This window comes from Akebia trifoliata, chromosome 8, assembly GCF_017979445.1.
Source record: "Akebia trifoliata isolate Shusen 1 chromosome 8, ASM1797944v1, whole genome shotgun sequence".
Taxonomy (NCBI): Eukaryota; Viridiplantae; Streptophyta; class Magnoliopsida; order Ranunculales; family Lardizabalaceae; genus Akebia; species Akebia trifoliata.
Genome location: NC_141382.1, coordinates 44854407 through 44868162, shown reverse-complemented (window position 1 = coordinate 44868162; position 13756 = coordinate 44854407). Strand labels below are relative to the sequence as shown.

Below are 13756 nucleotides of genomic sequence, written 5' to 3'. Positions count from 1 at the left end.
ACCATTGAAACTAAATTATGCTCGTATCAATCACCGACATGAAACATTAAGTATAGAGAGGCACCTTGTTTATTCTCTGGTACTAATGATGATGGTGTTTCCATGCCTAGAGTGTTGAGCATAACATATGGTTCAAAAAAATACTTCACTAATCAACAGCTTATGTGACCAAGGTGCATCGCAAGCCACTCTAAGTTGCTTGAAAAATCCCGTTTGTTCATCAACATTAACTTGAAAAATCCCCTGTTTGTTCATCAACATTAACCAGGTACCAACATACTATGGAAGCCCCAATGAAGCTACGTGTAACATTACAAGGCACCAACGCATATTTATCACGCTTGGACAATGTCGCAAGCATGATTTGTAGCCAAACTAAATCCCTGTTGTCCAAATTTTCATGCTGATCTATGCACACACCTGAGACCATGGAGATTACTATAACTCAATTCCATGTGGAAATGTGGACAAGGAAAACCTACTGTTATCATCAACTAACATTACCCTGCTCATGTTAAGATTCACAACTCTTCAAAGTAGTATTTAGGCATAATTACACTAGAATTCAGTGCAGTGGAGTGTAGACATGACGAAAATGAGTGACAAATGCAACTCATACAACTTATCTTGGCCCCACGGCTCCATCATACACAGGCCAGCTCATTGAATATATTACCTAGTGCAGAGTGCCCAACAAAGAAAAGAAAAAAAAAGGGGTGCTGGGTTAACAAAGAAAACAAGACGGAACCACTAAAAGCACACTTGAAGCCGTGAAACTCATGTCAGCTATGGTGCAAGCCTAATGGATTCAACCCCCCATTGTTGAGGAGTGGGTTACCACTGGATCAGAACAGAGAGAAGATATTATTATCTTCAGTTAGACCAAACGTGAACAAGGCCCTGCCTGTTACCAGTGTAGATCTCGTTGCGTTCTTCATCATAGAAGAGTGCCGTGATGTCCTCCAAGGCTTCTGCAACTGAATTCCTGAGCCTGGAAGCATAAGACCGTTTCTTCAATTTTCCACGACCACTGCTGCACTCATCTTTAGGGTTGCTATTGCTTGCTCGTATTTTGGCAAGGCATTTTCCAGTCAAGATATTGCTGATATTGATCGACCCAGCTGTCATGAGAAAACAATTACTGTTGGAAACATAAAAATTTCAAAACCTACATTTTAAAACTCCAAAACATGCTCCCATGCCCATCAAATCAAATCAACTCGGATGAGTCAAATTTCTAAATTTTCTTAGATATTTTAAAAGAATTAATATTTAATTTAAATTATATTTATCCTTTTCTCCAAAGAAGGGTATTAAATATAACACAACTTGGTCAAGTTACTAATCTGACTTGGAGATGTCACAGCAACTTGGCAACTTAGTTCAAATGGGTTTTAGAACTGAATCAACAAGTTTTAAAAAATGGATCAAAACCTCTAGAGTCAACTATAACTCAACCAAGTTGACTCAGCCAAGTTTTGAGTCCACTCGGAGTATTTTAAAGCATAGCTCAAAACCTATGAAGCTGTTGGGGCCCAAAAGTAAGCAAGAACGTTGCAGAGGCTACATTTATTAACAATATCAGAGCAAGCATGTCATTCTTCCTAACCATCCATTCCCAACAGAAGCCAACAAATCATAAATCTTGCATGAGATGGGAAGGTGTATCTTCTATAGTTCTGAGACAAGCATCCAAAAGGTGTCATCTTGCCCAAAATATAACCAATGTGCACCGAAAACAATTACAGTTGCATGTAGCCTTGCCCACTATGACATATGGTCGTGTGAGCAAGTCTGAGTGGACATACATTGTTTGAATGGACTTTATAATAAACCATAGTTCAAAATTTTGTGCCGTTTTAGAATATTCCAGTTTTGGCCAAGACTGGAACGAAAGATTTGACCCCCCAAACCAAAACATTTAATGTTTCAAGAATGTTTTGGATTGTCTACATGTTTCAGTTGAGGCTGTTTCAGTTTTTCTAACCGAGACATTATATCAATATGAGATCTTAAACATTGATTTCAACAATATATGGCATGGAGGCTTGGCTTAAATTCATAGCTCTAAAATTAGATGAGAAAATTACCATTTCCTTCCAATGGATCGTCTGAATCAGCCTTGCAGTAAGAAATTATAAGATCCTGATCACTTGTGATATAAATATTGTTTGTGTTGCAGTCGGGGTGCCATAACAAGTGATCCTCGAATGATGTTACAAGCTCACCTCGGAAGTTCCAAACAGCCACAGTTCGATTCCGGAATGTCAAGAATAACTGATTCTCATATAAAAATATAAACGCCGATGGAGTCATAAATTCAGTTCTGTTAACTTCTGTTAGCTCAGAATTCCGAACCTACAAGAAGCAATCATAGTTACAATCAAGGTTTAAAATCTCGTTTCACATTGTCAAAACATTCGGTACATTGATTAATGTTTAAATAATAGTCTTTTATAGAGGACCATGGTCAAGGAAGTGTGTGTGGTATCACCATCTCAAACTTTACCAACTGGTGAGCTGGTATAACCCACAGAATTTACCTCCTTACTAAGGTGACACATTGAGAAGCCCAGCGATTAAAGTGCTGTTTTAAATTCTAATGAATCAATGACAAGAAAACCTTACATCAAGAATCTGGAGATTCTCATTCTCTTGCTTGACAAGAAGCTTCTCATTGAATTGCTCTATGAAGTCCACCTTTTTATTTCGATGAAGGAGATGGTTGAAGGCCTTCAGAACAGTGCCATCTTCTATCGATAGAATCTTAAGAGGGACATGGCTACCAGCTCTTGTAAATATCAACAACATGATCCCTGGACTGTTACGAGTGTAAAGAAAAAAAAAAAGAGACGGGAGGATAAGCATGTGCTCTATCATACTCAGAAAAACAAGAGTGCCAAATATCAACCAATCAAACAACATCCAGAAAATCATTTGTAGTACCTCATCATTCAGACTCATGTACTTGAAAATAGAGAAGCAGCAAATGCAATAAAAATAAAAATAAAAATAGATCAAATCATTCAAGCATAAGTAGATGGATTACTTGCAAGCAAACACACCACATTATGAGCCTTCTACATTGGCAGTCATCAAATCATACGAAAGCAAGATCATTTTTATAACAACATCCATAATATCAACTTCAACAAATAACAGATAAAAAAATCCTGAAAGATCTTCAACCTTTTGTGAAGGCCAGATCTAGGTCTTGGCTTTAGTGTTTTGTATTTTCTTGCTTTCTATTTCTTTTCTATGACGTAGCTTGCTTCATAGGTTGGTCAATCAACCACCTTATTTTTCAATAAATCATCAACTAATAAATTAAAAAAGGACTAAATGCCCATATTATGAGAAAAAAATAAAAAAAAATAGCATACTTTTTTTTTGCCAGGCAAGGGATTATTGGGGTGAAGGTGGATTCAACACACTCCAAACCTAGGTCATGGGTTCAACTCTCCTCAAGCATTACTGTAAATCTCATTATTGGTGTGCCTTGGGGTGTAGTGCATGTGTGGTTGTGGGCGGGGAGGGAGGGAGGAGTTTTGTGAGCAGGCTCGTATTAGACGCATAGCACATATTTATGGAATCTTAATTTGAAGTTTTTCGCCACTAGGACACTTTTTAGCTACCTCGCCATCTAGTGCCTCCCTTCAACTACTTGAAATAATAGTGCCAACAGGCAAATGGGTCCAGCCAACTAAGACCCGTTTCTAAGATCCAGTACAGTAATCCAATAGATCTGGGTTTGGGCTTCTATCAGTCTGATGACTATGGGTTGAGTATCGTTAATCCAGCTCATAGGTGGGGTCCATTGATCATTCCCATAACTAATTTTTAATAGAGTTAGAATCCTAGAAGATTTGATAAGATTCTAGTGCTGAACCCTTATCTGGAAGATAGAGGCCTATCCTAAGAGTTTGAGTAGTTTAGAACTACGAAAGGAGGATTCTACACTTCATAATTACATGTAAATTCCTCCTAAAGACACAGTGAAGTATGTTAACTATTATCATAACGCAATTTAGAGATGAAACATATCTTCACCTTATTGATTGGTGCGACTCCAATCTATTAGTAACTCAGATTTATGGGGCTGTGAGACTCAGTCCACTTTCTTCTTCAGATTAATTTTTCTGCATAAGCCCATTCCTAAATCTCTATATCTCTATAATAACTAACTTGCCCAACACTTAATTTCATATAATCCACCCTGTTTCAGTCCTACAAACAGCACATAACAGTTCCATAAATTTCCAGTGGGGCCAGGACCCATCCAAAAGATCAACCATCTTATCCAATTATACTCCAGCTTCCATGCAAATCAGAATAGATACCAAAACTTTCCAGCAACAAAACAATGAATACACTAATGAATCACATAGTCCATTGTTTCCCTACACATCATAAAAAACGCCAATGAAGTTCACAATTTTGAAGGTAGTCAATTCATGTAAAAAAGCACCAAACTTCACCAGCCAGATTAGTGAATGAGCAAATCATTAAGGACTCTCGCATCCTACATGTCACATAATTGTTGAAGTGGAAAGTGTACAAGCCAAACACTATGTTGGTCAAATTCAATTACTTGTCAAGGACTTGAGAAAGATAGTCTCATAATCATAAAGAATAACCATGAACCACTCCCAAAAAAAGGAACCAACTTTGCCAACCCCCCTTAATTCAAGGCAAAGCTATTATTACGGTATATCAAATGAAAAAACCCCAATAAACATACTGGAAACTTTCCTCTCTTCTGCAACTGGAGAGCATTACCATAATCAAGTGTAAAGTAGCTCTATGCTAGGAACTGGAAATTAGTAATATATAGCATCCTAGTTTTTATTAAGCCAAGGAAGAGCACCCATTATGTCAACGAATGGGAACATGTTACAAAATACAATCATCTAAGAAAAAGTAGAGAGGGATCATTATATCAATGCATTGGAATATACTAAGAAATAAAAGCTGCATAGAACTAATTCTGAATTTAAGGATAAGAACCTTTGAACGTTATAAAACATGCTGAAAAAGTTTTATGAGAGAGAAACTTACCTAATCTTAATTTCTTGTACATTTTTATCTGATATAGAGTACAGCAGTGTATAATTTTTGAGGTCGAACACCTTGTATATACTAATACAAAGAAACAAAAGGAAATTTAGATTCAAAACCCAAAGCATGCAGTAGATGAATTAGCCACACATTGATTGAAGTGGCATAATTTACCTGTCTTGAGCAGAATAAGTGAGAACCTTTCCATTTACATCATCAAACTCAACAAAACCAGGCCACTTTAGTGATTCAGATTCAAAAAGTGCAAAACCAGCATCTGGCTTTCCCCTTCGTATGTACCTAACTCATTTATAATAACATAAGGTAAGAGAAAAAGAAAAAGAAAAGGAAAAAAAAAACAAGGGGGGGGAACAGAACTATAAGCAAAAGAAAAAGGAAAGGTTTCCACGCACTCAATTCTTGTGGTTCTGCATTTCAAGGAGCTGAAGTTGTCTGAAGCATAAACTGAAACTGTTATAAGTGAATCATTGTTCTTATTATAGAACAAGCTTCGAATGACTTCATCAGGACTAACATTCAGAAAACATATCCTCTGGTTTGCTTCTGCATTTTGAAAATTCAAAGCCCGAAGGCTTGCTATGTAGGTAATTTTCAACTTTGGAATAAATTGTTCACAATGAAAGCATATTCTATAGCAAAACAGTATTCCAAATGTGATAAGATGGTGAAAATCATGCGTTCTAACCTCTACTAAATGCTGCACAAACACCAGATTGTGCAAGAGCAAATACAATGTCACGTGCCGCCACTATCTCAATAATTTTTGACCTCTTCTTCAGAAAAGGTAGTACCAGAGGGCAGTGACCCTTGGGATCATGGGTATCGTATTCCTCCTGATCGAAAGAAAAAAACACATATGCAGCGCGTCAAAGAGTCTTAAAGGCATGACTTTAAATATGTGGACATTATAAACTGAAAATGGTTCTTATACATACAGGTAGATAACAAGGCATGGAAATGTGTTGCATTGGCTACAGATGATATTGAAAAAACAACAAAAATGGAATTTACATATAGTATCAAACCAGAGCTTCCAACAATATTTAGCAAGAGAAAAAAAAATATAATGACAAGAAAATGCATTAAAGAAATAGATTCAGTAAGACCATAGTCCATACATACTAAAGCAATTAATCTTGTCCCCCAAGTCCCACAAAGAAATTGAACATTTCAAGGATCAAACATCAGGCCTGATAAGGCTGAACACAGATGAAGTATTTGCATGGATTCTTTTTCACTATCAATTTCGAAGGAAGTCGGTGGTTCAAGTGACAAGCCTTGTGAATCAATAATAAGGGAAGCTGGCAGAGAGGGATGTTGCCCAACCCAATTGAGTGCAGCCATAGATATGGGCCGAGTGTCATGCAATAAGAAAGGGTGAAAATCGAGATAAGCCAGACAAGTCCAAAGTTTGGGAGAAGAATTGAGCAGGTCCATTGTTAAGTCCTAAGATGTTTGATGCAAGAACAGTCAGAGTGATCCACTTAGAATGTTCGAATTCTGTTTAACAAGATCAGAAGAAGTGTATTCTCAATCAAAATCAGGAATCCAAATATTGTGGCACTTCATGAGATCAAACAGGATATCTTAGCCAAGAGAATGATATAGGATTCCCGATGTGAGACGAAAGATGATTCATGAAATGGTCCCAATTTCTATTAACTGCAAATGTGTTGGAAAAGACTTCAACTAATGCGTCATTGGTGTGCAGAAACCGTATCCAATCATACAAACCCTCAGTTTCTTGAATTTTATATTGAAGAAAATAATTGAAACCATGCTACCAAACTATTTCAATTTTCAGATTTCAAGTTGGGTCGTAGAGGGAATCTGAAATGCACCACATGCTTAAGGCTTCTAGGAATCTTCATGACACATCTTAGGAATTTTTGCATAAAGATTCAATTTTTATGACACACAAGTTACACCAAACTGAATCGTTCTTGTTTAAATTCACTTTGAAATTGAATTACCAATTGTGACAACAACTCGAGTCTTTCAAGCCCTATTGTTTAAATTCTAAAACCTAAACCAGTTCAAGCAAAATAATAAAACCCTAATAGCAACAAAACACTGACAAATCGTAAAATTAGAACACACACACACACACACAAAAACAGGAACAAAGGAAGAAGATAAAACACTAACCCTCAACCCTATATTCCTGAATCGCTCCTGGGCATTGCTCATACTGAAAGCTCGGTCTCGCTTAGAACATATCTCCCTCCTCTGAAGCTTCTTGACGCTGTTCACGAATCCGTCAACCCGCGGACGTTTCTTCACCAAAATCCGACGACCACAACAAGGACGAGGACTGACAGAAATCCTCTTCCCATCCATCTCAATAACCCTAATTTTTAATTCCAAAACGGTCAAATTGCATCTCAGAATCTAAAACAAATTAAAGGAACCATCTCTTTTGTTTTCCTGATCAACAAAATCTGAAGCTCTAGCTTCTGATCCTCTCTTATAGAACCCTAAAATCCAAGACTAGAAAACAGATGCACGAGAAAGAAACCCTAGAATCCTTGATAGAAAATTCTTGCAAAACTATCTTAATTCGCAATTCGTAAACCCTAAAAAACAGAGTCGAAGAAACCGAGAAAAAATAACAGAAGTAGAGAAGACCGTCTCTCTTCTCTTCTCTTCTCTCTCTAAGTCTGAGAACTCGGTAGTGTGAGAGAGTGTCGGAGAGAGGAAAAAACCAAAATATATAATGAGGTCCTCAGATCGGGTTTCAAATTACAAATTTAGAAATTTAACGGCGTGTTTTGACGGTGTTAGTGTATACGAGTTATGAACTAGAACGTCTTCACTCACTAATTACTCGGATGACGTGGCATAGACACGGTACCATAGATCCGTTTCCTCAGGATACCCAACCATAGATCTGTTTCTTTAAGAAACACACCTGCAATTCGATTGAAAAATATGCAGATGTGTATCCCGAGGAAAAAGATCTATGGTTCCATGTCTATGCCACGTCATATGAGTATTGACCGAGTGAAAACTCTCTAGTTAGGATATCATTACTCTTTGGGGGTTCCGTTCAGCACCAAACATTTTAGCCAACCATTTTTGTCCTACATGGGTTAGAAGTTTTGGAATGGACTGATTTTTGGTGATGATGATCTCCTCACCGTAGAGATCATCCTCACCAAAAATCAGCCCATTCCAAAACTTCTAACCCCATGTTTACAAGTTGAAAAATCGTGGACCGTCCATTTTTTATGGGATTAGAAGTTTTGGAATGGGCTGATTTTTAGTGATGATGATCTCCTCACCGTAGAGATCATCCTCACCAAAAATCAGCCCGTTCCAAAACTTCTAACCCATGTGTTTGAAAAATGTTTTGCCAAAATGTTTGGTGCTGAACATTTCCCACTCTTTGGATATATACTTCGCCACGTTTTGGTGAATATTTGAGATGTACTCTGCATGTTTTTGAACTGATGATATACTCCATGACCTCGGTCTTCTTAAATTGATTAATGGAAATTATGTGTTAGAAAATTCTCCCAATTTTTTTTTTTTAACTCATAAAATCCTCCAAATAAAGGACTATCAATTACCAACGAATTAAAAAATTAATTGATGATGTTAGATGTATTGATAAATCATTTTATTCTTTATCCTTTGTAATTTTATTTTCTTCAACATTTAAATCTTAAGAATAAGATTAGATTTTTAGGGAGGTTAAAATGATAAACTTTGCTAGGAAATCCAGCGACAACATTGGTATATTCCCAGAAAATTATTCAAATTTTTTTTTACAAAATTTTATTGAATTTCACTGAATAATTATTGTGGAGGCTTTTATAGGTTCCACTCCTTGAGATTAGATGGGTACCTTGATGAAGTTGTTGTTGGTGATGATTTTAATCAACAAGTCTTTTCTTAAAGGCTTCAACAATTTAGAATAGTTAAAGAAAAGAAAAAAGAAGAAAAAGATCCAGTGTGGTGCTTGCCAAAGATCTTCTGAATATTTAGTCAATAAAAATAGTGAAGATCAAGAAAATGAAGAATATTTAAATGAAAAAGAAGATGAAAAGTCAAAGTAAAAAATGCAAGCTGGTGTTCTTAGGAAAGTGAAGGACAATAATTTTTTCAATCATTTCTCAATCTTTGAAAAGGAGTTTTAAATTTTCAAACTAGTGACAAGTGTCACCACATGCTTGTCCAAGTATAGTATCACATAGGCATGAGTTGGATGAGAGTCGATGACTCTGTCCTAGGATTTTATGCACATCCCTTATTAATATTGATACTTGAGTTTGATTAACATCGTCTCAGGTCAATTAATGCTAAATTGGTATGATTTATTGTTTTATGAGGGGGGGGGATAAGTAAGAAAATGTGACTTCCTCTTCAGATTTGATAAGTATTCTCAAATATTGCAGTAAATAGGGAGATTTTGCGCATTAGAAGGGTTTATATCATATTTTTTATCTTATTCTCACGTGCATATTAAACTCAATATGTTATTTTATCGACTTGTTAGGTTATTCGAAGTTATTTGTGCATGGATCCAAAATCTAATTTGCACATTTGTTCTAATCACCTCGAGTTTTAGCCTTAACACATATATTCATGCTTCTTTTAGATAAGGGAAAATTATGAAAAAAAAATAGAAAAAAAAAATTTATTTATCAAAAACAATCTAAGTTTTAAAAAATTAGAAAAAAGATACAAATCCGGTCATTCAAAGACCGGTTTTTCTCTCTCTTCACTTTTTTATCATTTTTCTCTCTCCTCAACATTTAAAAAAAAATTGAATTTTTTTTAAATACCGGTCATTCAAAGACCGGTTTTTCTCTCTTTTCACTTTTCTATCCTCTTTCTCTCTCCTTAACATTTAAAAAAAAGAATCGATTTTTTTTTTAAATACCGGTCATTCAAAGATCGATTTTTCTCTCTTTTCACTTTTCTATCCTCTTTCTCTCTCCTCAACATTTAAAAAAAATCGAATTTTTTTTAAATACCGGTCACTCAAAGATCGATTTTTCTATCTCTTCACTTTTCTACCTATTTCTCTCTCCTCAACATTTAAAAAAAATCGAATTTTTTTTAAATACCGGTCATTCAAAGACCGGTTTCTCTCTCTCTTAATATTTAAAAAAAATCAAATTTTTTTCTCTATCCTCTTTTTCAAATTCAACCGTTATATAGCCGTTTTTAGATGAGAGAGAAGAGAAGAGAGAGAAATGAAGGGTAAAAAGTGGATGAGGGAGTAACTAGAGTTGTTGAAATGGAGTAAAAATTAGATGAGAGAATAAAGTTGTGTTGTTGAAATGGAATAAATTTCGTTGTTGAAATGGAGCAAATTTCATTGTTGAAATCGATGAGGAAGAGATGAGTGAAGAGAAGGAAAAACCGATCTTTGAATGAGCGGTATTTAAAAAAATTCGATTTTTTTTTTAAATGTTGAGGAGAGAGAAGTGATGAGAGAGAAAAACCAGTCTTTGAATGACCGGTATTTAAAAAAAATTCGATTTTTTTTTTAAATGTTGAGGAGAGAGAAAGAGGTAGAAAAGTGAAGAGAGAGAAAAACCGGTCTTTGAATGACAGGTATTTTAAAAAAATTTGATTTTTTTTTTAAATGTTGAGGAGAGAGAAAGAGGATAGAAAAGTGAAGAAAGAGAAAAACCGATCTTTGAATGACCAGTATTATAAAAAAATTTGATTTTTTTTAAATGTTGAGGAGAGAAAAAAATGATAGAAAAGTGAAGAGAGAAAAATCAGTCTTTGAATGACCGAATTTGTATCTTTTTTATAATTTTAAAAACTTTGATTGTTTTTTATAAATAAATTTTTTTTTGGATTTTTTTCATAATTTTTCCTTTTTTTTAAATGTTGAGGAGAGAGAAAGAGGTAGAAAAGTGAAGAGAGATAAAAATCGGTCTTTGAATGACCGGTATTTAAAAAAAATTCGATTTTTTTTTAAATGTTGAGGAGAGAGAAAGATGATAGAAAAGTGAAGAGAGAGAAAAATCGATATTTGAATGACCGGTATTTAAAAAAAATTCAATTTTTTTTTTAAATGTTGAGGAAAGAGAAAGATGATAGAAAAGTGAAGAGAGAGAAAAATCGGTCTTTGAATGATCGAATTTGTATCTTTTTTCTAATTTTTTAAAACTTAGATTGTTTTTGATAAATAATTTTTGTTTTTGGATTTTTTTCATAATTTTTCCTTTTTTTTTTAAATGTTGAGGAGAGAGAAAGATGTAGAAAAGTGAAGAGAGAGAAAAAATTGGTCTTTGAATGACCGGTATTTAAAAAAATTTGATTTTTTTTAAATATTGAAGAGAGAGAAAGATGATAGAAAAATGAAGAGAGAGAAAAATCGGACTTTGAATGACCGGTATTTAAAAAAAAATTAATTTTTTTTTAAATGTTGAGGAGAGAGAAAGATGATAGAAAAGTGAAGAGAGAAAAACCAGTCTTTGAATGATCGGATTTGTATCTTTTTTCTAATTTTTTAAAACTTAGATTGTTTTTTATAAATAAATTTTTTTTTATTTTTATTTTTTTCATAATTTTCCCTTTAGATAATACCAAACTAACTTAATAAAATTAATAACATCGTGCTTATTGTTTCCTACTTAATTTAAGATGTTGAATCATATTTTACTGAATGCATTTTTCGAGAAGTGTTAACTTTGAGCCACCATTGATTCCAGATTGATATTTTCATTTAATATTGATTTCCAAGGATCAGATTGGTATTTAAACTTAGGGCCCACTTGATACTTAAAAACAAGTGTCCTTATCTCGATAATATGACAAAAATGGTCTTCACAATTACCATATCTTAACTTGTTACTATGCATGTGACCAAAATCCCTTGTTTTTTCTTTCGAAAACTAATCTCTATTTAAGTTCTTCAACCTCATGGTTTTCAAAATCGTTGTCACCCTTGAATTTTTCTATCCAAAACCTAAATATTTAAAAAATGCTATCGTATTCTGAGGTTTGAAGACAATTGATTTTGGGGAAGAAGATGAGAAGGTCTTTGGGTTACAAATCAAAGATGAGGGCGTTTAAATCAATTTCCATCAACTTATTACAAAAGACCAAAGTCAAGTGGCATGCCATCATTTTGAAACATAGGGGATCTCAAATATTCACCAAAATGTAGAAGGGTGTGTCTATATCAACTGATCTTTTTTTTTTTTTTTTTTTCCAAAAGAGGTTTTTAATATAAAAATTGGATTGTCCAATGAACAACCTTATGGATTTTCTAAAAAATCTCCAAATGAGGGATCAAACCATTAAATCGATGAATCAATTAACGATTCATCAATTAACAACCAATTATGATAATGTTTTTACCCTCTAATCTAAAAAAATGTATCTTCTTCAATCTTCAAATCTTAAGAATAAGATAAGATTGTTAGAGAGATCGAAAATAATGGGGAAAAAACTCAAAGACACTACTTATATAATCCCATAAAATATTATAATTCCCCTCCAAATTGTCAGATGAACTTGAGGTTTGATGGAGATAGAATATGAAGGTTGAAGAGATAATAGAGAAAAAAATTAACCTAACAATCGAATACAAGTGAAAGGCTGTTTAACTAGAGAGTTTAAGGTGAGGGTATTTAAGTCATTTTCTATTAGTCTCTTAGAGAAGACCATGGCAAGAGATACATGGCATCAGTTTGCAAGCGCATGACAATCGGGAATTATAGTCTCTCAAAACCCTTTGAATTTTATTTGAAACTAACCTCCAACTTTGTTTGGGTTAAGAGAAGTGGAGAGAAGCAAAACTCATTAAGAGAACAGAAGAGAAGAGAAACTCAATTTCTCTCGACCATTTTGGAATTTTGGATTGAGAGGAGAGAAAGAGATATTAGGGCAGAGTTAAATTTAAAAATATTTTAAAAGAATTTCTCTCGATTTCTCTCCTCTCTCCATTTTTGGGGAGAGAAAACTCATTTTTTAATCTTATCTTCTCTCCAACTCTTTTCTCTTCTCTCCCCACTTAACAATCCAAACAAGAGAAATATTGAGAGGAACTTATTTATTTTCTCTTCTCTTCTCTTCATTTCTCTCAATCCAAGTGACTAATGATATACCATTAGTATTGAAAATAAATAATAAAATATTTACTCCAAAGGACAGGAGATTATGGGGAAAAATACAAAGAATTAAATATGTGGACTTCTAATAAAAATAGAGTTTTTATTGGAACCTGAAGAATACCTCAAATATACACGAACAATTTGAGTCGACTTGCCAACTTCAAGTCAAGTTTTAAAATTATATTTTACTTATTTGTATATTTGAATAAATCTAAAATACATCGACCAAATCAATTTGATGATGATGATCATCATCATTATCATTTATGTAAGTTAAAGATAACTAGTTTTACAAACAGAAAACAAAGATTTTTTTCATTTATCTACAAGAGATGACCATAGTCAAGAGGCACATCATTAATGTTAAAAACACAGGATTACCTCAAACATTCTCAAATAGAAACGTTTATTTAGACCTAAACAAATCTTTGAAAGAATAATTACAACATTTTCGCTTCAAAAATAATCTTTATACTAATATTTAAAGAAGTACCATCAAGTCCATTTTTTTTAGAACGGACTTTTTAGTACATAAGGTCTTCACGGTCATCGTCCTTTTTTATTTTTTAATGATCGAATTTGATTAAGGG

General features: G+C 34.0%; 1 protein-coding gene across 1 annotated transcript; it reads right to left on the bottom strand.

Moving 5' to 3' along the window:
- Nucleotides 1-464: 464 nt before the first annotated feature.
- Nucleotides 465-7775, bottom strand: LOC147397091 (uncharacterized). The gene is made up of 8 exons (XM_086452537.1): nucleotides 7228-7775; nucleotides 5765-5912; nucleotides 5472-5622; nucleotides 5233-5358; nucleotides 5059-5139; nucleotides 2629-2821; nucleotides 2091-2358; nucleotides 465-1121 (listed from the first exon to the last, which is right to left on the bottom strand). Exons 1-8 carry the CDS (start codon nucleotides 7417-7419, stop codon nucleotides 874-876), a joined length of 1407 nt encoding a protein of 468 aa, XP_086308663.1. The 5' UTR covers nucleotides 7420-7775; the 3' UTR covers nucleotides 465-873.
- Between the last annotated feature and the right edge of the window lie 5981 nt (nucleotides 7776-13756).